The 22,127-nt window shown below is 35.6% G+C and overlaps 3 protein-coding genes across 4 annotated transcripts in view; 2 read left to right on the top strand and 1 right to left on the bottom strand.

Annotated features, from left to right (window-relative positions):
- Positions 1-12,858: 12,858 nt before the first annotated feature.
- Positions 12,859-17,879, bottom strand: LOC129235713 (DNA ligase 3). The gene is made up of 9 exons (XM_054869708.1): positions 17,419-17,879; positions 17,163-17,356; positions 16,906-17,088; positions 16,680-16,849; positions 16,557-16,626; positions 14,458-14,639; positions 14,287-14,407; positions 13,098-14,221; positions 12,859-13,029 (listed from the first exon to the last, which is right to left on the bottom strand). Exons 1-9 carry the CDS (start codon positions 17,777-17,779, stop codon positions 12,921-12,923), a joined length of 2,514 nt encoding a protein of 837 aa, XP_054725683.1. The 5' UTR covers positions 17,780-17,879; the 3' UTR covers positions 12,859-12,920.
- Positions 17,880-17,913: 34 nt separating this feature from the next.
- On the top strand, positions 17,914-19,076 carry LOC129236642 (suppressor of lurcher protein 1). Its single transcript, XM_054870926.1, has 4 exons — positions 17,914-18,000; positions 18,056-18,308; positions 18,495-18,681; positions 18,746-19,076. Exons 1-4 carry the CDS (start codon positions 17,914-17,916, stop codon positions 19,074-19,076), a joined length of 858 nt encoding a protein of 285 aa, XP_054726901.1.
- Positions 19,077-21,370: 2,294 nt separating this feature from the next.
- The window catches only part of LOC129235712 (NADP-dependent malic enzyme), a 56,574-nt gene continuing 55,817 nt past the window's right edge, over positions 21,371-22,127 (top strand). The window contains exon 1 of one of the 2 annotated variants that reach the window (XR_008581599.1): positions 21,371-21,684. Coding sequence is in view for 1 of the 2 variants with exons in the window: in XM_054869707.1 (XP_054725682.1) it covers positions 21,668-21,684 (17 nt within the window). In the remaining variant the exon portion in view is untranslated. The remainder of the gene's footprint in view (positions 21,685-22,127) is intronic. The other variant, XM_054869707.1, reaches the window with a different exon arrangement.

Genomic DNA, 22,127 nt, shown 5'->3' with positions numbered 1-22,127 from the left:
CTGTCAGTCTTGTTAAGTCCTTGTTGAGTTATATACAATATAATTGGCACTTACACCTTTTACTGGGTGTTTGGCCGAGCTGCTCTTCCAATCTATGGTGGTCGCCTTGATATTTTTCCACAAATGGAGGGACCAACAATTTTAGGTCGACTCCGAATGACAGATATTTTTATGAGGAGCTTTTTCCTGGCAGAAATACACTCGGAGGTTTGCCATTGCCAGCCGAGAGGCGACACGATGTTCATGCACGGAGATTCAAAATACAAAATATTCGAATATTCAGAATTACATTTCAGTAAGATGTACACTTCTTCGTTTTGCTTGGCGCGATAATCGCTAAGCAGTTTTGGCCGACTTTAACAAAGCTCTTTTATTTTTTGTGCTAACCGGCGCCAGTTGGGTAAACCAAGCGCAGTCAAGTTCAACAGATGTTTTCAACGCAAAGGAGACCTTCCTCTTCGACTGCTCACACCAGTTGGTACCCCATCGAATACTTTCTGAGCTGGAGCGTTTGTATCCTTTCGGTTGACATGGCCGTGCCAACGGAGCCGCTGAACCTTTATTTGCTGCGCTATGTCTAGTTCCAAAAATATTATAAAAATATGCCAAGGGACGGTTCATAAGATGTTGTCATCGTAAAAGCTCCTACGTCCTGATGAAAGACTAATAAAATACTAAATTTGTTCGTTCGAAGAGGATTTTACTACTCAATTGCCTACTTAGTCCAAAGTAGCACTTGATGGCAAGAGAGACTCTGCGTTGGATTTCCAGGCTGACATTGTAATAGGTGTTAATGCTGGTTCCTAATAAGCGAAGTCTTTAAAAACCACGTAATTATGGCTGTCAACAGTGACTTGAGTGTTGATGCGATCCTCGTTCACCACCAGACCCATTCTCTTTGCTTCTTTTTCCAACTTAGAAAATGCATAACTACAAGCGCTGCTGTTAAAGCCGATGACTATGACAAAGAGTCGTCCTGTTGGAAGCTCGTTCGACATCAAATGGATCGGATAGGCCCTTGCCAATTCCAACGGAACTATTAGTGCAAGGATAGCAAATTCAGGCATTGCAGCATATAGACAACTTCTTTCCATACTCCGTGAGTATTTTCCAGCAAGAAGAAATTTTGGTAAAAAATTGAAAGTTTGGTTAAATTTTTAAAAAGTTTGAAACTTTACGTTGTACTTTTTTTTATTACAAACATAGATACAATATAAAATACCAAACAATGTTTGTTGACATTGCAACTAGTTACACATGCAAGTACACTAACCAGCAGTACAATTTTGGTACTACAAAGAGAATTTGTGAAGAGATATTCATGGCCCCTTCCTTAAGTTAGCAGGCTGATATGTGGTTTGATTCAGCGGAGTCGTCGGGTTAGGCCTGGGGTATTGAGGAGTTTGCTAGCTTCTTTATCAGTGAGTGTAGAAATCTTAGAGCACGATGAATATCCTTATCACGAACGAACCAAGGTGATTACGGTTCATCTCGAAGGATTTTATTCTGGAGTCGTTGAAGTACAATATAAAGGGTGGTTAAGTTTCAAGGGCCGGTGTTGATTTTGAATAAAATACATTTTTTTTAGGAAATTTTTGTCATTTCTCTATACATATTATGATAATATTTGTATGGCTCAATTACGTATAGGATAAATTATCGGTCAAATGGCCGTCGTAACCTTGGCGGCACACCTCCATCCGATGGTCCAAATTTTCGATGACGCTGAGGCATAATTTAAGTTCTATGCCGTTAATGTGCCGAATTATCTCATCCTCTAGCTCCTGAATTGTTGCTGGCTAATCGACGTACACCTTTTCTTTCAAATAACCCCAAAGAAAGCAGTCGAACGGTGTCGTTGACGTTTAGGTGTGGTTCACATTCAACGTCGGCCCTTGAAATTTAACCACGGGCGCAACCCCATACTTGCGCGCCATACGAGCACAAAATTTGTTTATATAGATATTTGTTATATATGGATAGCTTTGATCTTCGTCCAATTAGCCATTTGATTTTTATTACCTTCAGATGGATTTCATGCCGTTCATGACTCTTTCATCGAAGCTTAGCATTGAGCGTTATGCCAAGGTATTTTGCAGTGTTTGAATATGGCATTGCGGCACCTAGCAGTATTATCGGAGAATAATTCACTTTTTGTTGGTGATGCTTACATGAACTGACTTAGTTTGGCAGTAGCTTCTTCTTTACGTTATATAGACATATTTTTATTTAAAAAATAGTGGTGGACTTAAAATTTTAGAATGGGTTTAAAATGAGAAGAAACCGTAGGAATGCCTTTTCAAACTCTTCAGTCATTACTCCTTTCGACTACATATTATTCATTTCGATCGATAGCTCATGCTCTGCCTGATCAGCATTTCAACTCTTATGAGGATATCAAAAAGTGGGTTGATTCATGGATTACTGCGAAAGTTGAGGAATTCTTCGGAATTGAAGTATTAATTAAAATTATATCTTTACATCAAGTTTTTGATTTTATACAATAAAAAATTTATTCGCATTTGTATGTAGATCTACTTACTAAGTAGTTTATTTATAGAGTTGAAAATGTTTCCCTTTTAATTAGATTTTTCTAAAACACTAATTGCTTATGGCATTTCTATCCTCAAAGGTCACTTACAGGGTCTCCAAGAATGATGAGAAAATGTGTGTGCATTAATCAATTAAATCTCTAGTTAGATACTTTGTATCGTACTTGCTTAATCAACACACATACACTTTTAAGCATATAATATTTTTATTTCCAGATTATTACATATTTCTTACCGACTTTAAATTGTCCATAATTTGTCAATACCCTCCAATTAGCATATAAAATGTCTCCTTCACTTGGGATTCGTAATCTTATCGATGCATAACACTAATTACCCCGGTGTGCATTAATTCGTAGTAAAAATGTAGCCCATATTTATTTAATAATTCTGTAAGTAAACCGGTTATATTTAACAACAGTTATTACAATGTGAACTTTGAAACTTTTATTAACGATATTTAATGTTACTTCCAATTCGAATTTAAAGAAATATGGAAATCTACGTTTGGCTACAATAAAACTTATGAAACCATTCAAGTTTGCTGTGGCAGCTGCGAATCTGCTAAAGAGAGAAAATATGTTTAGGTGTACAGGTAAACTAGAAAATTCCAAGGTTCGCTCGAAAAATTCATTGCCCGTTTTATGAGGTGCAGATTTCCAGTTATGCGAAGGCGTGGCGTTTGATGCCATAGAAGCAATACTGTCATACTACTTTGAATTATATTACGTCTGTTCAGATCTGCAAATAATTTGTAACAATTTTTACAAATTATCACGTTTTGGTCCATGTACCCAAAAAACTTGCAAAGTATGGGAAAGTGAGAGAGCATAATGACATTTCATTTTGAAGCGAAGTTGCAAGTTTTTACTGGATAAATTTTTACTTGTAAGAGTTTGCAAGTGAGAAAAACAGCTGCTCGCAAACTAAAAATAAACACAAATTGAAATTTGCGAATTGCAATTGCTAATGGAATGTTCTTCAGAGAAAATGGAGAAAATTAAATCATGTAATTCTGAAGCTTATTTATTGCATTTTAAATGCTTTATTTATTTATTATTATTTTTGAAGTGAAAACTTCTTTAGAATCGTTGGGAGTGATTTGAGACTCGATGAAACGAAAAAGCGACACTCTTGGCTACGAATATTACATATAAACGTAGCGACGAACTAAATAACTTTTAGGCCAGCGCCGACAGCATGGCGTGATAGCCGAGCGGCTAGCAATGTGAGCTTCCGATCCAAAATCCTTGGTTCGAATCACAAGAAAAAAATTTTTTTTATACAGTTATTTTATTTTATTTTATGATATGTTTATGAGGAGCTTTTTTTCATGGCAGAAATACACTCGGTGTTTTGCCATTGCCTGCTGAGGGGTGAGCGCTATTAGAAAAATAGTTTTCCTTAATTTTGGTGTTTTCACCGAGATTCGAACTGACGTTCTCTCTGTGAATTCTGAATAGTAGTCACGCACCAACCCATTCGGCTACGGCGTTTGTTTAATTTTACTGATGCAAAAATGAGGAAAAATATATGAATAAAGTTTGCTTACTGTTTACACATTTTCCAAAGGTGACGGAGAACCAAAAAAAAGGCGATTTTCAAACAAATACGAGTGCATATGTGTAATTGTGTTAGAGTTTCGGTCACGCCCCAGCAAAACCTGCGTGCATATGTGTTTGTAACATTCAAAAAAATGTTATTGTGTTAGAGTTTCGGTCACGCAGGTTTTGCTGGGGACGCTCATAATAGCAACCGCGTGTGTATTTTTATATTCGTAAATATTTTCATTTTTAAATATTTACCGCAATTATGCCGAAAAATAATGCAGAAAAGTGTCGTGAATATCGACAGAAAAAAAAAATCAATAAATAGCATCACGGAATTCATTCACGAAAATTTAATAAAGTATACCCCAGAAGTATCGCGGATACTTAGAAAAGATTACAATAAAGTTCCAATGATTTTAAGTGGCGATTTTAACGTAAATTTTGCATTGGACACAGCGGTTCCTTTTATTGACTTTCTCAATACAATATTCAATTTAAAAATGTGTAACAATCGCACTGAATCGACAACACGATAAAAAACAACAATTTCAAAGATATGTTGACAACATCGAAACCAAAGCATTTGTATCATATTTTAGCTATCATAAGCCACTCGTATCATTTGTTGAAATTGAAAACATTGAGGATGAATAATAATAAAATGAAGAAAATAAAATATGAACTTTATAGCAATATTATAATGAACCTATAATTATCCCGCTCCTAATGCTGCTTTCGTCTTATTCTCTCTCAGTTTGTTTTACGGAAGGTTTCACTTCTATCGCGTCTAACCGTTAAACTGGTATTTTTTTAATTTAGTACGAGTAAATAAATTTTTGATTTTTGTGGTTTTTCCTCTGAACAACTTGAGCAGATATTCGTAAAACTTGTAAGTTGTTACTGGTTTTGCGTTCATGTACTTTTTTGGATATTTTTCTCTTTGAGAGCGAATTCTTGGAAATTATATTACTGGCAAGCTACTGGATAATTTTTACATGAACATACCTATTGACAGTTTTAACCCTTTAACTGTTTACATATAGCATGTCGAGTATACTCGTCAGAGCGGAACGAAAATGTGTACTCGACGAGAAGATAAAAAAATTGCATTCGTATTATTATTCAACGAATCAACTGTACTTGTGCCCCCTGAAAAAGGGTTAACAAAGATCTTTTAAAAATGTATTATACATTTTAGAATATTCGTTAATCTGTCAACTTTATTTATTTTAATACACAAAATAGCTTGTATTCAGCTGAAATAACAAATTCTGGAGAAGTACCGTTACCATTTCGTGTGCATTTCTCAGTTGATTATCGAGTACACTCGTCTTCGCTGGAAAATAATTAAGCAGGCAGAAAAAGTTTTGCGAAATAAAATTAAGCAGTTAAAGGGTTAAATGATCTTTCACGCCCCAGAATTAAGCTTAGGCAAAGGTGATTTAAGAACCTTTATTTCAGTTAACGCGTGCTTTGCGGTTTGTCGTCTGAACCATTAGTTGTATGAGTGCAACACAATTCGTTTATAAATGTTTCAAATTTGATCATCTCGGTTCTATATGGTTCGGCAAAATGATCGTGAAGGACTTTAATCTTATAGGGCGCGAACCAAGGCGAATTGAGTATCTATGGTGGCGCCATTAAAAAACGGTTACTTTATTTTTCGCGATTTTGACGAAGTCTGATGTCAGCTTAGTTCGCAATAAAAAACCAACAAAGGTAGGAAAAATTACGCGTTTGTGAAAATTCAATGAATGGCTTGGTAGTTTTGTGATTTGTGAGCCTTAAACTAATCAAAGTAATGAAAACGAAGTACCGTGTATTAAATTCTGCAGGCACAAATTAATATAAAGCCTTCAAATGCAGTTTGCAGAGAACGTTCTCTGCTTCGCCTTCACCAACAAGTAATTCCCCCTCCTTTTGCTTGTTTATTCATCCGCTCTTACGACACGGCGAATTCGCAAGGTGCAATCGTGTATTCTCTCATTTTTGCGCGCGAACTAGTAGTATTATGTTTAAAAAACGACTCACCATTTAACTGAGCTGTTTGTTGAATGTTTGAGGTATGTAATAGGCTGAGATATTTTGATAAATGGGTGAACACTGCGTTCTATATACTTATACATCGCTCAACTGTTTTTACGCATTGTAGTTTCTCTATTGGAGCGGGTTGATAAATACATATATTATGTTATGTTAGTTAGGCTACACTAAAAAGAATCAGAGTTCACTCGGCGGTCACATAACCTCATAATATTGGGTTGTTCGGACAGTAATTTCGTTTTTTCCCAACAGAGGATTTAATTGTATTTTTCACAGCTAACTTCACACTTAAGTCACATTGTCATTATGTGTTTTCACAGCTGATATAGCAAGGCTTGTGCGTGAATAAGTTCAATTGATTTTACGCAGTAGTTTTTGGTCGGTGCCCTTTTAAATATGGAGAGCAGCATTTTCGTCATATTTTACTTTTTTACTGTAGAAAAGGTAAAAATGCTGTTCAAGCCAGAAACAAATTAACCGATGTGTATGGAGAAGTGCCAAAACTGGTTTGCAAAATTTCGATCCGGTAATTTTGATGTCGAAGATGCACCATGTTCTGGAAGACCGGTTGAAGCTGATAAAGACGCGGTAAAGCCATTAGTTAATGCAATCTAATGAGAGCAGTTAGAGGTTAAATTTATCGAATTCAACTGTTTATAACCATCTGAAAGACCTCAAAGATCGATATATCCACAAAAAAACGAAATTACTTTCCGAACAACCCAACAGCATTCACGGTCCTAAGTGAATTTTTTGGTTATCCAAACCCCACTTCCAACGAGAATGTGCCTAAGCTATCCAAATGCTCGAAGAAGCGGTTTCCCATATATCCTCAAAGTATGAAGCATTCACACAAAGTGTTGAATTTACTCTACCTCAATGGCCATTTTTGAACCCCTCGCGAATATCGGGATTTGGTTAACGCCTAGAATAATATGATTGGTGTATTACACGACTTGTAAAACAAGGGGGAGATTTTTCAAGAGTTACGTGGGACAACACTTATTGCATTGGATTCGAGCTAGGTCCGAGGCATAAAGGAAGTATTGAAAGTTGTGGTAGTTTCCTCGTTGCTCTGCAACATGTTTAACCGAAAAAACACCTATACTTAGTCTGATGAAAGTTTTACAGATATTGGCTCGATATTGCATACGACGGTCGCCGTAGTCGAATCAGTTGGTGCATGACTAGCATTCACAATTCAGAGAGAACATAGGTTCGAGTCTCGGTGAAACACCCCTCCCCAGGCAATGGCAAACCTCCGAGTGTATTTCTGTCATGAAAAAGATCCACATAAAAAATATCTACCGTTCGGAGTGGGCTTAAAATTGTAAGTCCCTACATTTGTGGAACAACAACAAGACGCACGCCACAAATAGGAGGAAGAGCTTGGACAAACACCCAAAAAAGGGTAAATAATGCCTATTGTAGGCATATGTTATCCCCATTATCCTCGTAGTTAGAACTTGCAACACTTTGTTTCTTACAGACTTTCCCTCGCCGCACAGTGGACGGGCTTAGTATCGGATGTTATTTTAGCTGCATGAGAGCTATCGATATTAATAACTTTGATTTGAGAGCTGAGAACTGTGTTGACACTTCTATTCAGTAACGTTTGGCAAGTTATGAATTGTTTAACGCCAGAACAAGGCTTCTAAGTTTGTGGGAAATTAATTTAAAAATAAATAAATTTGTTCGCGAAGTTCATAGAGCACTGGGTCCATTTTACGGCCAACATAATCCGCTTAGTGTGCAATCAGCTCGTGCTGCTCTATTCAAAACCATCAGCAAGACAAAGAAATGTGCGTACAGAAGGGAATATTGCTGATGTAGCGCGAAGTGTTAAAGAAAACGTTGCGTCGTCATTCCCAACTTGTTGGCCTTTGTCTTTCGACTACGTGGAAAGTTTTACGTAATATGAAATACAGCTCGTGCAACAATTCACCCTCGTTTTGCGAGGAATTTTTGCTGATTGGGCTAATTTAGATTTATCATTCAGAATTATTGGAAAAAGTAGTCAAAAACTAGCCTGATCGAATGGACCATGGAAGTCGTAGCCGCGGTGGACATATGCCAGATATTCTATTTAAAAAATAAATGCCATGAAATTATCTACCAGATTATAGTAATAAAAATGTATTCCAACAATATTTCTGTTTTGTATTATTACTTTGAGTTCTCGAGCTCTTACAAAAACACCTGTTATAAAGTGCTGAAAAAATAGAAGGAATTATCTGATATGGTTGAGATTTAACATAGATTCTTTTGCATTGAGATTGAAAAAATTTAAGAAAATGGGCGTGGTCAGTCAACTGTGCCGTCTACCTTCTTTGCAGATGCAACGTTCCAGTCTCTTAATTCGAATAAATTGATACTCTTTGTATATTTTTAATAATGAGTCTTCTTGCTGGTATTGGAGTTATATTCCGAAAATAGGCATGGTTGGACTATGGAAAGGCCTACTTCCGAATCAGTGTGATTGTTATACTTATACAATAGTTTTAACGCAAATAATTTTAACAAAAGTAACAAGAATTTTTTTAGGTGGGTGTGAGGTAGGAGAACAGTTGTTTACACTATTTCTTGTTTTTTAAGTTTTAATGTATTCGATTTGGCGTATGAGTGGCATTTTTTCAAAAGTGTTTGTGTAAGTTGCTAATGTTGTCTGGTTAAAAATCTACTAAAAGAAAGACCTAAAAGTGGGGTACAGAGGTGATGTAGTGAATTTTTGATGTACAAAATATAAAATTCGCCAAAAGCGCAGAATTACGGAGGTTTTAAAAATTGCGTTCCATACAAATCGATCCGCCCTAATACTCGTAATTGCAGCTGTTCGTAATGTGTCTATGCTAAATGTGTAAACAATAGCTTGAAATAATCTCTCTTGCGCACTTATCTTAATCCGTGCGAGGTTCTTATCTTCGTTGACCCCCCCGTACAATTGTCTGCATACAATTTCCGTGGAACGTTCTAACCCAATAACTTTCTAATGCACTTTCATTATAATATAGTTGTTTTAAGAACGGGTCAAAAATACCCATTTAACCCTTTCGCTACTGCTGGGACACTGATATCCCACAGCATTTTCACTTCACCCTGAAACTTGCAATTTTCATAGGAAACTCAACCAAAATGTCCTAATCAATAGCTGCGAACAATACCTTCAATTTACCGTTATCCGCATTCCACACTGTTTCAATCGTGTTTAGTTTTGATCAGTTGTTTGAGAGCAGTCGCTAATATTGCATCAAATTTACGCGTAATTTTGGTGAAATAATACGTATTTTTATAAGAAGTGTTAATTTTTCTAAAGAAAAATATTGCCCATTTACTGGTAAGTGCAAATATATATTTTAATAAGAGTTTTGTGAAAAATATTCAGCGAAAATTAATTTTGGGATGCATGTGTCCCAGCAGGGCTTTATATAGGGACATATATATCCCAGCAGTACGTTGTACATAATGTATCACACAGCTAATTTTTTTATTTTTGCAACTTCGTAGACAGCAAAAATGTCGAAATTAAATCGCGATCAAATTAGTGCATTACTTTAAGAAGATGATGATGAATCCATGGAATTAGGAACTGATTTTAGTGACGAAAGTGATGATATTTATAGTCCTGAGTTAGATAAAACCACTGGCAATGACGATTCTTCCAGCGATTCAGAGGAGACCGGATTGAGTGACGAGAATGGTGGCATATACGATCAACCTGCACGAGGTGAGGAAGCCTCAGGCACGGTTATTTGGAGCACACCGAATGAGTCGTTTGTTTCAAGAAAATCGGTTAGTAACCACCGCGAATGCAAAATTGCAGTAAATATTGGGCGCCACTCAACCCCCTACGAAATTTTTCGCAAATTGTTTCCAAGAAGCATATCTTTGTATATACATTGCCCAAGCAATATATGCCACTCAAGCCAGTGAAACGGGGCATCAAAATGTGGCTTCGCTGCGATTCTTTGACTGGAGACACCTATGACATGAGTATCTATTGTGGAAAGAAGAATCTGTCCTTGAAAGGACACTCGGCGAACGAGTTGTGAATGATCTTACAGCAACGATTTCTAACCCTGACGTGACACTTTGCTTTGATCGTTTTTTCACCACTGTTAATCTTATTAACAACATACAATATCCAGCTTTGGGAACATTCATATCCAACCGGAAGAATGTTCCGAAAATACCAGAAAAATTGCAGCGAGGCGAAGCTATTTTCAAAGTTAATTCGGCGGGTACGAAGTCAAACTAAAACCCTTTAATTAATTTTTTAAGTAACTTTCTTGATTGCAGGTACCATAGCGGTAAAGTGGCAGGACTTCAAAGAGGTAATGCTGCTCAGCAACTGCCACACTCTGAAATGAGCACTATTAGACGCAAAATGAAAGATGGAACTGAGGCAGAGTTTCCATGCCCTGACATCGTAAAGACGTACCGCGCAATAATGGGCGGTGTGGACTTGGCAGATCAAATGTCGGGATTGTATGATATAAACAGAAAATCAAATAAATGGTGGAAAAAAGTATTTTATCGTGGCATGATGATGGCTGCTGTAAACACTTGGATTATATATTCGGAGCTGAATAGGAAGAAACCTGCCTTCTTACCAGTGCTGGTCGAGATGGCTGATTCGCTAATTGAAAAAGGAAAGGAATCTACCGTATATAAACGATCCCGTCGGTCTGGAAGATCATCGAATAGGTACAAATCAATGACAAATGTGGGGGATCATTTACTCATAGAGCAGTATAAAAGACGTCGGTGCGTAGCATGCGCCAATCGAAAAGTCGAGAAAAGAATAAAAATTATTTGCCGGGCTTGTAATTTGCCATTCTGTATACAATGTTTCGCTTCATCACATTCATAAAATAAATGAAAGTACAAATCATATGTTATTACCAAAAAAATGTTTCTACTTTCTAGGTGTAGTTTGTACCCTGTTGGGACAAATATATCCCATTTTTCAATACTGTAGGGACACATATGTCCCACTTCAAAATACCGTTATCTACATAAGTTACAAGCTTCATCTAGTTTCTATGCACATAAAGTACCAATGGGTATCCAAAAACTCAAAAATAAATTTTGAGCAAATCCCCTGCAAGAGTCGGAGCGAAAGGGTTAAGGGGGCAGATACATGTAAAATTTCGGAAATTTTCTTTTTCATAAAATATTAAAATAATCCTTTAAGAATATGTCAAAAAAAATTTATAACGTAAATTTAAGTATTTTCTATAATATAAGATCGTTTGCGTTCGAGCGCTGGGAGAGGAATTTTCATGTATTCAAACTTTAGACGCATTATTCTCAAAACTATATTTTTCGATTATTGACCGATCTCCCTAAAATTTTGCACACGTTTTTGTATGATTTTACTTCTATGTGAAAAAAAATTTTTCGAAACAAAAATAGTAGGAAAATTCGCCCCAAATGTTTTTTTTTTAAGCATTTTATTCCGCGACTTTTTTCTCATTTTTGTTTAATTCATATAGAAATTATAACATTAATAAACAAAAAAATGTTTGGTTTTTTGTATTCAGGTCACCGACGCCGATGCTACCATGCCCCGCTGCGACCTTCCTAGAAGAATTGAGTGTACATCCCCCATTTTAAATGATTAAAAAAAAAAAATTTATATTATTTATAAATAATAAACTGTATGCCAATTTTTAAAAAAATATAATGACTTCTTCATTTTAAATAATTTTAATGAAAATCTGGGAAAATATGGCTGTTTACAGATATCTGTCCCCTTAAGCAAGAGTTAGAGGGTTAAAGTTTACCATAAAAACTTCTTCGTTGAATTCGATTTTACAAGTGTAAGGACAGAAATTTTTTTTGAAGTCGCTTTATATGTATATAGTTTTTTTTTTTGCTGCATGAGAACTATTGGTATCGATAACTATGGTTTGACAATAGCAAATTGTGCTGAGATTTCTGCTCAGAAAAGTTTGGCAAGTTATGGAAATTTGCTTCGAAAAACAAAAAAGTTCATATAGACCTGGCGGCATCATCGGAAGGAGCCGCTATTGTGATGAACGTTACAAGAAGACGGCGCAACTTGTTGTTGTTGTTGTCATATAACGCTCTTAAAATTTATTGCAATATTCAAGCCACCATTGACGTCATACGACCAGATTTATTGGAAAAAGTGGTCAAAGTTGGACTGATCGAATGGACCATGTAGCTCGTATCCACGCCAGGCTTATGCCGGATATCACATTCGAAAAATAAATGCAATGCAACTAACTACCCGATTATAAAAAAAATTCGCTCCAACCATATTTGTTTTATAAAAAAACACCCGATACATAATATTTTCGATAAATTAATTACATTTCCGACCAAAATGTTAAAACTTTAACCGCTTTTGAAAAAAATCGGACCCTCGGACTAATGCTGTATTCGACAAAGTTGGTCTGGGAGACATCGTTTTTCATATTCATGTTGAGTCACTACTGTTGGACAGTGTAATTAGTATTGTGTTTATCCCCAGCAGTGGAGGAACTTTTTACAATTTCAATCGGGTCGTATTTTTTAAAAATCAAGATTTTATTTAATAAGATGTATAAATTTACATATATTTATCGGAAATATGAACAGAGACCATTGATTGTTTATCATTGTTGGTGTGATAACAACGCCGAGTTTGGCAACATATACAAATGTTTGTGAAATTAAAATTTTAATTAGAAAAAATAGCAACTATGTAAAAGATAATAGTGAAATTTAACAATGTGACTTAATTTTGGGCTTAGACTACTTTATGATCTTATCGCAGCACAACTGCGTAGATTGGATATTCACTACATTTTCCTTCCCGTATTGAATCGTAAATCCAGTCAATGCTCAAATGCCGTGCGCTACTTTTGTAGCACTTCCTGCAAGTAATTAAAATAGTTCAAATAATTTCATTGATGGTTAATAAAAGAGACAAAAAGTTGCTTGCCTTATTTCGCTCAGATCTCTGTTCACTTTTGTCTTTGCATAGAATGCTATGCTCGCTTCCTTGGTGTTGCTCGCCACTATACCACCATTATCGACAAATAATCGTTTAAGTTTCTCGTCTTTTATTTCGTCATCAAAATGCGCTACTAGGTTTTTAAATATGCCACTTTTTTTGAGTTCAATTTCACTGGATTCATCAGCTTCCGAATTTTTTTTCCTAACATCCTCAGTTTTTATAAAATCATACAATTTGTTCTCCTTCTTGACATGGGAACTAAAATCTAATTTGGTTTGAGTTCTCTCCACCTTCACTTTGATCTGCGCTTTTTCCTCTTTCGTTTTCGGACTTTGAGTTTTTCTCTTCTTACTACTTTTGCCTAAGTCCGTATCCATCTCACCGTTTTTCCTTTTTCCAGTGCTACTTCCTGGCATAACATCGTCAGTATTTTCGGTTTTGATTTTTTTCGTTGGCGAGAGATTTATTTTGGATTCAATTTCCTCAATCTTAATATTTGCCACTCCCTCTTCATCGCCGCAATTGGATAATAATAAATCAACATTCACATCATTTTTGGAAGCTTCGTAAAGTTTTTGCAGATATTTTAGATCATTAGCATGATCCGCCGATTTATCTGTACGAAGCCTCGTTATACGTGGAAATCGAATGGAAATTCCCGCTGCTGTGTGAGCTTCCGATTTGGTAAACTCAGCGCCTGTTATTTCCCATACAGGCATTTTACTGGGCACTTTTGCAATGTAATCAGGCACCAAAGATCTCTTGCATAGCAGCCATGAAGGCAACCTATTCGGATCTGCTCGGTCCATTAGCTGCATAAGCTCTTCATGTACTTTTTCGTTTTCGGCATCATCTAAACCTGAATGAACTTTCGTTACAGTCTTCCAGAGCCTATCACTATTGTCATAGCAGCCCATCAGGAATATGCTCAGCACACCTCCTTTCTTGCCAGAACCAAACCAAGCGCCCAACACAACCAAATCCGCAGTGTCTGCCATTTTGCCGCCAAAAAGATAGTCTTTTTTTACTTTCAGCCAACCACGCTTGCCAGGTTGGTAAGTGCCGTTGGGATTCTTCAGCACCACACCCTCGAGATTCGCCTTCAAAACCTTGGAAACAAGCATACATAGTTCACTTAAAATAATTGATTGCTGCGCAGGCACTGAGGTATTACCTTGGCGGTCATAAGAGATAATTCATTTTTTGTTTTCAGAAATTGACTTTCTGAAAGTTCCACACAAGATTTGATGGGGTTTATATTTTCCTCCAATATTTTTCGACGTTTATGAAAAGGCCTGAAAAGAGATCATTTTAAACATTTCATTTCCTTTAGCCAATTACGTACATATTTGTAAGATCCTCTCCCTTAAACAACAGGCAGTCAAAAGTGAAAATACACACTTCGGCATGTGCAAATTCTTTCTTTTTATTCGCCCCCAGGGTGCCGAATGGTAGCAGGTTTCCAGTTACTGTATCGACCAATATGATTTCCGAGTCCAAAATCATATCCCCGGCTCCTGGAAATGCCTTAAATTGAGACATATTATTCTTAGTTTAATGAGAAGCTCAGAATTTGGTTTTCTGTTTAACTGCACAAAATATATTTAGGTATAATTTTTAGGATACCATACATATACCAACTATTATTATATATTAAGATGTTGCTAAACTGAGAATTAAAGCAATTTTTTTTTTAATTTTGAAATGAACATAACCTAAAACTTGAAGAATCGGCCACCTAGTGTGATATAGGTATACTACAGTAATCTATATATATAAAAAGAAGTTATATTTCCTTGGTAATCTTATAACTCAAGAACCGCCGAACCGATTGACACAAAAATTTTAGAGTTCTTTTCTATCTTTGAGGAGGTGGTTTGTGTGAAGTTTGATTGAAATCGGTGCAGCCGTTCCTGAGTTATGACATTTTATGTGAGTAATGGTTTCCTATCATACGAAATGCCTGTATGGGAAAAACAACAACAAATACACAGCCGCTTATGAGCGTTTCTGTTGTACTGTTGTGGTTGTAAGTGTTTTATGTTAATATTAATTTTGGACGAAAATATAATAAAAACTGGAGCATTCAAGGAACTGGAAAAACATTTTTAACTTTATTTATTTTAGCATAATTTATTTAGCGTAAAAAATTGAAATGGAAATTAAAGAATCAAAGTTTAATTACAAGTTTTTATCGGCTCTTTCCCCTTACCTGTATATAGGTGACCACCACAATCAAATTTTAAAAAAGTACAGAAAAGGCTATTGTGACATCTTTAGAAAGTATGTTGAATGAAAAAAATCAACTAATTCAACTGTTTAAACATTTTACGAGTTCTATAAAGAAAACTTAATATGAAAAATTTCTTGCGATATAAAAAAAACATTTTATGTATGGTGGTGCGAAGCCCACTGGGAAATGCTAGTAATATATATATATAGTAATAATAATATAATATATTTCTGGGCCGCCGCCGTAGCCGAATGGATTGGTGTGGGGCTCCCATTCGGTATTCAGAGAAGAACGTAGGTTCGAATCTCGGTGAAACACCAAAAATGAAGCAAAAGTTGTTTCTAATAGCGCTCGTCTTTCGGGAGGCAATGGCAAACCCTAGAGTGTACTTCTTCTTCTTAATCAGCTTGAAACTGTAAGTTGTTCCTCCATTTGTGAAACAACATCAAGACGCACGCCAAAAAAGAAGGAGCTCGGCCAAACCTTTTAGTGTTTCTTTTCTTCTCTTTTTTAACATCTACAAAATATGCGTTTAGAAAGTATTTTGAAATCGCGATTCCTTAAGATGTAGCAGGTATAAATTTGCTGGCAGACGCACTCGAGTGCACCATTTATACTGAAACTATCTACCGAAGCCGTTCCATTTCAAAACATGATTTTCCAAAATGATTGGCACGATATTTCAAGAATACATTAACCGATTTTCAAATGTTCCTTATAAATAAAATATTTAATATTTTAAATTGATTCTAGCTCTGGCTATAGCCACAGGTCTACATATTGAAAAGCTGGTAATTTTTTTGTCAACTCTTGTTCCAGAGTCTAGAGTCGAAAAATCTATATAAATCTTAGTAAGCTGCTACATCCACAACAACAACAACCGTCTTAATTCGTTCCGACGACAGTCGATTCTACGTAACCGGAACGGCCCGAATTTATATCCAGCCAAGGACTGTCACTTTAGCAGCATTCGTCGTATATGCACGGGGAATGTTTATGCTACAACAACAACAACGACCGTCTTAATTGCCATAATTCGTCCCCCGGCAGTCGGTTCTACGTTACCGGAACGACCCGGATTTACTATATATCCGGCCAAGACTGTCACTTGAGCAGTATTTCCCGTATATGTATGGGGAGTGTTTATGCTGCTACAACAGCAATGAACTTTTTAATTCTTTTAAAATCAAGAATAATGTTGTGAAATTTACCTTTGGAATGAGTTCGTGGAAGCGTTTTATTTTATGATTCATAACCGGTTTCAGATTACGGCTGAAAAACCTAAAACGAAAAACTAGATTTATTAGCACAACTTCGTCTATTATCATACTTACTTGAACTCATTGGCACGCTTGTGTATCTGTACACGCTCTCCATCATATTTTATTTCAGTGTACAAACCGCTTGGACATTTCTTGAACGCATCCTCAACCGATTTGCATGCATTAGCTAGCATCGGTGAAATCGGTGTCATTACTTGAACTAGGCTAATTTTACCAGTAATCTAAGTGCGAAATATATTTACTTAAAATATATTGCATGCTATTTAACTACATTTACTTTTCCTAATTTTAGAGGTGATACTGCCGCTTCCTTTTGCTTTGCTGTGCCCGTAAATTGTTTTACAACTGCTACCAAGTCACGCGACGATTGATAGGCCGGGTAAGCAAGTGGTCCGAGTGCATCGAGTATATGACGTGCTCCCGCATTTATACGTAAATCTTGCTTTATAAGACGTATCACCTATTAAGTAATCAATATAAAAATTAAAAAAAAAATGTCTGCAAACGAGAAACAAGATTAAAACTTCAACGCACCATTCGCAGGTCTAAGGCGGTCGCTTGCTGACACAACTGCCGAAGCAGGTCAGTTTGTTCGTCCTCCTTCGTACGCTCTTCCAATTTTATCAGGAACTCATCAACTTCTTGAAGATAAAGCGTGCTTTCTTTTGCAGGTTTCAGCTTTTGTGAAGACTCGAAATATTTGCGCAATGTTTCCGAAACGTCGCCATCTTAAATCACCGCTCGCATTATAATTAATTCAAATGCACCTCAACAAATTATGTTTACAAACCTTGTTCCAGTTCCCGCTGCATATCGAGCAGATCGGAAGCGAATATTCGTGAGAACAACTTGAGCATTTGTTTATTTTGTAGATTGTAGACCCGATGATTTGCACCAGGTATTAACATTTGTACCCAGAGCAACACATCGCCCTTAAACCCTTTCCGGTCAGAACCTTTATGAAAGAAATCTTTCAACAATTGCGCTTTGTTGTTGTAGCTTCGCTCTTCGGCAATTTCATCACAAACACGTCGAAACGTCTCCAGCCTGTTGTCCTGATTTTTATTCATTTTCGTGGCGAAGAGACGACTTACTTGTGTTGATGTGAAAATTCTTTTATACAAACGAATCAAACATACAATATTTAACATTAAACTACATTAAAACAAAATAAATTACAGGCATTTCTAATTTTTCACCACAGAAAATTGCAAGTTGACGTTTGATTCGCGTGTAAACAAATCAGGCCGCTTCGATACTGCTCAGCTGTTTCCAACTGTTCCCAATGTCAACATCATTCCAGTGCTGTCGGCGTCTAAAGTACAGTGCCGATTTGAGTTTTACGGCGGCGCCGACGAAAGAGTGCAAGTATGTGAAACTGTTAAATTTCTTAAAATAAGGTTTTAAATGTATTTTTGTTATTCTAGGTAAAATTTTTAGATTTCCATATACCAGCAGAACACAAAAACTCAACGGAATGTAAGCCGAATGATGCGTTGCAGCTGTTAAATGAAGTACGAGGGAAATATGAGCCTGTTGAAACATATTGCGGAGCATTTCTACCAAAGCCAATTATGTCGAATGGGCCGAAGATGTTATTACAATTTGTTGGGCGCTATCCTCCGACTGGTTCAAAAATCAATTACTATGGTTTTAAAGCGGAATACAAATTTTTGAGAAGTACGTTAGTATGATATCCAAGGGTTATGAACTCACTTGGTATGTTCGATATAATTTCGTATAAAATCTTTGATTTCAAAATTATTATAAAAGCCCATTAAGATCAGCAAATAGCCTTTGCCCGAAAATCTCTCATTGGCGAATATAAAACGTAATTTTTATTTTCAGATTTTGGAATATCAACAGGTCAACAAATTGATGACAATTGTACCTTTACATATAACAGCACAGTTCGGAAATCAGGCTGGTTCGGTTCGCCGAATTTCCCCGGTTTCTATCCACAAAATCTCATTTGCCATTACTACTTCTATGGCGAGCCTGATGAGAGGGTCATTATACGGTTTACTTTCTTTGATGTTGAGGGTATTGGCACGTGAGTTTTTCTTAATTTTGCATAATCTATGAGTCAAATATTAAGTGATATATTTTTACTTTAGCTGTGAGCATTTGACAGCCAGTGACTATGTGGAGTTCTCAAACTTTATGAGCACAGACCGCAAGTATGGTAAACACTGTGGTAAGCGAGATAAATTTGAGGTACGCTCTGATGGACGCTTTTTCCGCATCTCATTCTATTCAAATGATCGGTTCGATAAAACTGGCTTTCGCGCTCTATACGACTTTGAAGGAAAAAATTTGCGTGTAGAAAACACTTCCATGCAAAGTTATGTATCCACTGCCAACATTGTTTTCAAATCTCTGCACAGCCTTCAAATAACACTTACTATAATATTAATGTTTCAAATTATGTACGATCGCAATATGTAACAATTATTAGATTTTACGTGAAAACATGTTTTTGGTTTTGATTATTTATGTTTTTGGCAATAATAACGCGGTAAGTACAGCATGTTAGAAGATTAGAAAACAAAACTCGAAACCGAACTCGAAACTAGCCCTTATTATATTTAATCTTAGTAGAAAAGAAAAACCTTTACAGGCTTTCAATAATTAGACACAAATGAGAATCTAGAAGTGGTGTATAATCATAATTCATTACTTTAAATTCCTTAACTCGCGTGACTAACTGGACTTAAATAATTATCAAATTAACTTATCCATTTGAATATTTTATAAAATTGGCAATATATTCTTGCCTGTTTTAAAAATGGTCCATACCTATTTAAACTGGAAAAGAGGATTACATTTGTGCGGTATACTAGCAATTAAGTCAAGTTTATTGTTTCACTTACTCAAAAAGTAAAATTTTCTTTCAAAACGTTCAAACGCTTATGTCTTTACAAAGTTTTAGGGTTACATTCATCACATCTATTCAAACAGATGCCGAACGTAATAAAACGTATGATATTGCTTCTTTAAAAAAATCTAGTAACTATCGGAAGACGACGGAGAAAAATTTGATAACCGTATCATTATCACATTTATCATTACAAGTTTCAAAATTTGTTTTCCAAAATATTCTATAAGTTCATTTTAGGTAGGCAGAAATAATAGTTAGTTCTAACTTTATGGCATTTAAAAATTAAAAGGTCCAGTTTCTCAGTGCTAGTTTAAGGTTACATTGTAAATGTAGTTTTACCCTAAACGATTGAACTTATTGTAGTTAAGCTGGAAAGCACAGTCCACTCAAAAACTTTATCCCATTGAAAGAAAAGATTTGTTTTTAATTAATTACACTATTATTACACTAAGCCTTTCGCTGTGCGAAACTCCTTTTGCAACAAGAAAATATGCTTAGTATCAAATAAATGCAAAAAAATATACAATTATGTTTATGAGAAGTCGCAGCAACCGAATTGGTTCTGGAAAAACACTTTTTAAAGCGGTGCATTTCTGCCATTCTGCGCTAATTATACGCTTGCAAAAAATTAATAAATCACCACCATTATTTATAAACAACATTATTATTTTTATATAAGCAACATAACACTTTAAATTGAAAATATATCCTAAAATGTGTTAAATATATTTAAATTCCTTCTTGGCAAGGATTGATACATCATCAATTCAAAATAATTATTGAAAGTTTGACATTTTGATTCTTCGAATTGTTACTTTCTTGAAAAAGAGGCAAGATATATTCGCTGATCACAAGTAGATATATAACACAAACTTTCCATTTTTTTGGCTTATTTGCCAACAATCTTCACAAAGTCACGAATTGATGTTCTCCACTAGAAAAACCATGATCTTGCTTATTATTCAAATATCATGATTGTACCTACATTCGAAAGTGTGTAGCCATTAGATCCTTCCCAAAACCTTATGCGGAAGCGTAATTTTAAACGTATTTTGGTCGTGTGATTCTTCTTTCTCGTGCTCGAAATAGCCGCAACTATTTCTCTGGATAAAAATGGATAAAGTCTCAAACAGCTAACCTGCAAACCAGCTGTTTTGCACAAATAGGAAGTTTGATGAAAATAGTGGAAAAAAGGTAAATATTTATGAAATTTTAGAAAAGTATATTTAATATATTTTCTTATTTAACCTTTGGATGCCATCCATATATTTCGTATACTAAAGTTATGCTTCGTAGTTTTCACGACGAACTATTTCTAATCCTTATTAATAGTTCCTGCACATAAATAATGTCCACAACGGATTTATTTGCATGCTTAGGTAATTTTTAATTAAAGCTAAGATATATATTTCATCGCTTTTATAAATTAAAAATTGGAATAGAATTAACGTTGAAAACATGCTATAGGATACAGGCCAATTGTCAAATTTGTGGCAATAAACTCGAACTAGTGACGTACTGGGAGTTCTATACAAAATGCCACACTGTTTTTTATACTTGGTTTTTAGAGTTGCGCTAAATTGATTTTAGATAATATTAAATTAACTGTATTGAAATGCATAAGGACTTCTGTTATTTTACAAGACAAGCATCATTGTAAAAATCAACACTGTACATATGGCATTATGATTGGAACGAAGACAATTTCCATTTCTCAGTTTTGAAATATTTCCCATGTAAGGCTTTCCAAGAAAACAAATGCAATCAGCTGATTTGTGCTCACCACACCTGAAGGTCACGGTGAATATTTAAATTTCGCGCACGGTGAGTTTCGCGTTGTAGATAGTTTCCAATAAGAGAATATTTCCTAGTCTTTTTTTGACTGTCGTTCGGTTTGGTAGTTTGTTGGTAGTTCCGTTCGCGGCTACCGGAAAATTTCGAGTAGTACTTGGGAAATTTTTTATCCTAGGTCTATCAAAAACTAACATTTGCGGATTATTCCATACGGGACGAAGTGAAACGAAATTGCATTTGAAGAAAAATATAAGAAAAACGCATTCTGCCACCGGATATTGCGTAGCTTAGCACTGAGTTGACTTGCCACATATTGTATTTAAATATCAAGAGGAGACAACCAATTTAGAAGAACGCTGACACAATGTTTTCACGTCCAATGTAAGTTGTTTCTGTAATTTCGTTCATTGGCCTCTTGATAGACAGGCATATTGCATGCACACGTGTGATTTTAGTATTGTTTTTAAGGGATATCCAATTTTTCAATTCAACATTTGCATAAAATAAAAAACTAAAAAAAAATTCTTGTTGGCTTATGCAACGAAAGTCTGGCAGATGGTGCAATGGTTGCAATTACGGGCGCGAATGTGAAACTAAAGTTATGGGGTCGATGGTGATGATGTTCTGCTGTAGATTATACATATTTTATCTACATAGTCGATATGTACTTTTATAGCAGAGGTGTGCGTGTGTAGATCAATTTTTTAACACTGACCTACTGTGCATATAAAAACATTTCTTTCATTCTGCATATTGTGAAAAGTACGCGTGACGTTTTAATACAAACATCAGAACCCTTTGTTTATTATTTTTAAACATTAATA

Source organism: Anastrepha obliqua, chromosome 1 (assembly GCF_027943255.1).
Source record: "Anastrepha obliqua isolate idAnaObli1 chromosome 1, idAnaObli1_1.0, whole genome shotgun sequence".
NCBI classification, from domain to species: Eukaryota; Metazoa; Arthropoda; class Insecta; order Diptera; family Tephritidae; genus Anastrepha; species Anastrepha obliqua.
This window is presented reverse-complemented; position numbering and strand designations above follow the sequence as displayed.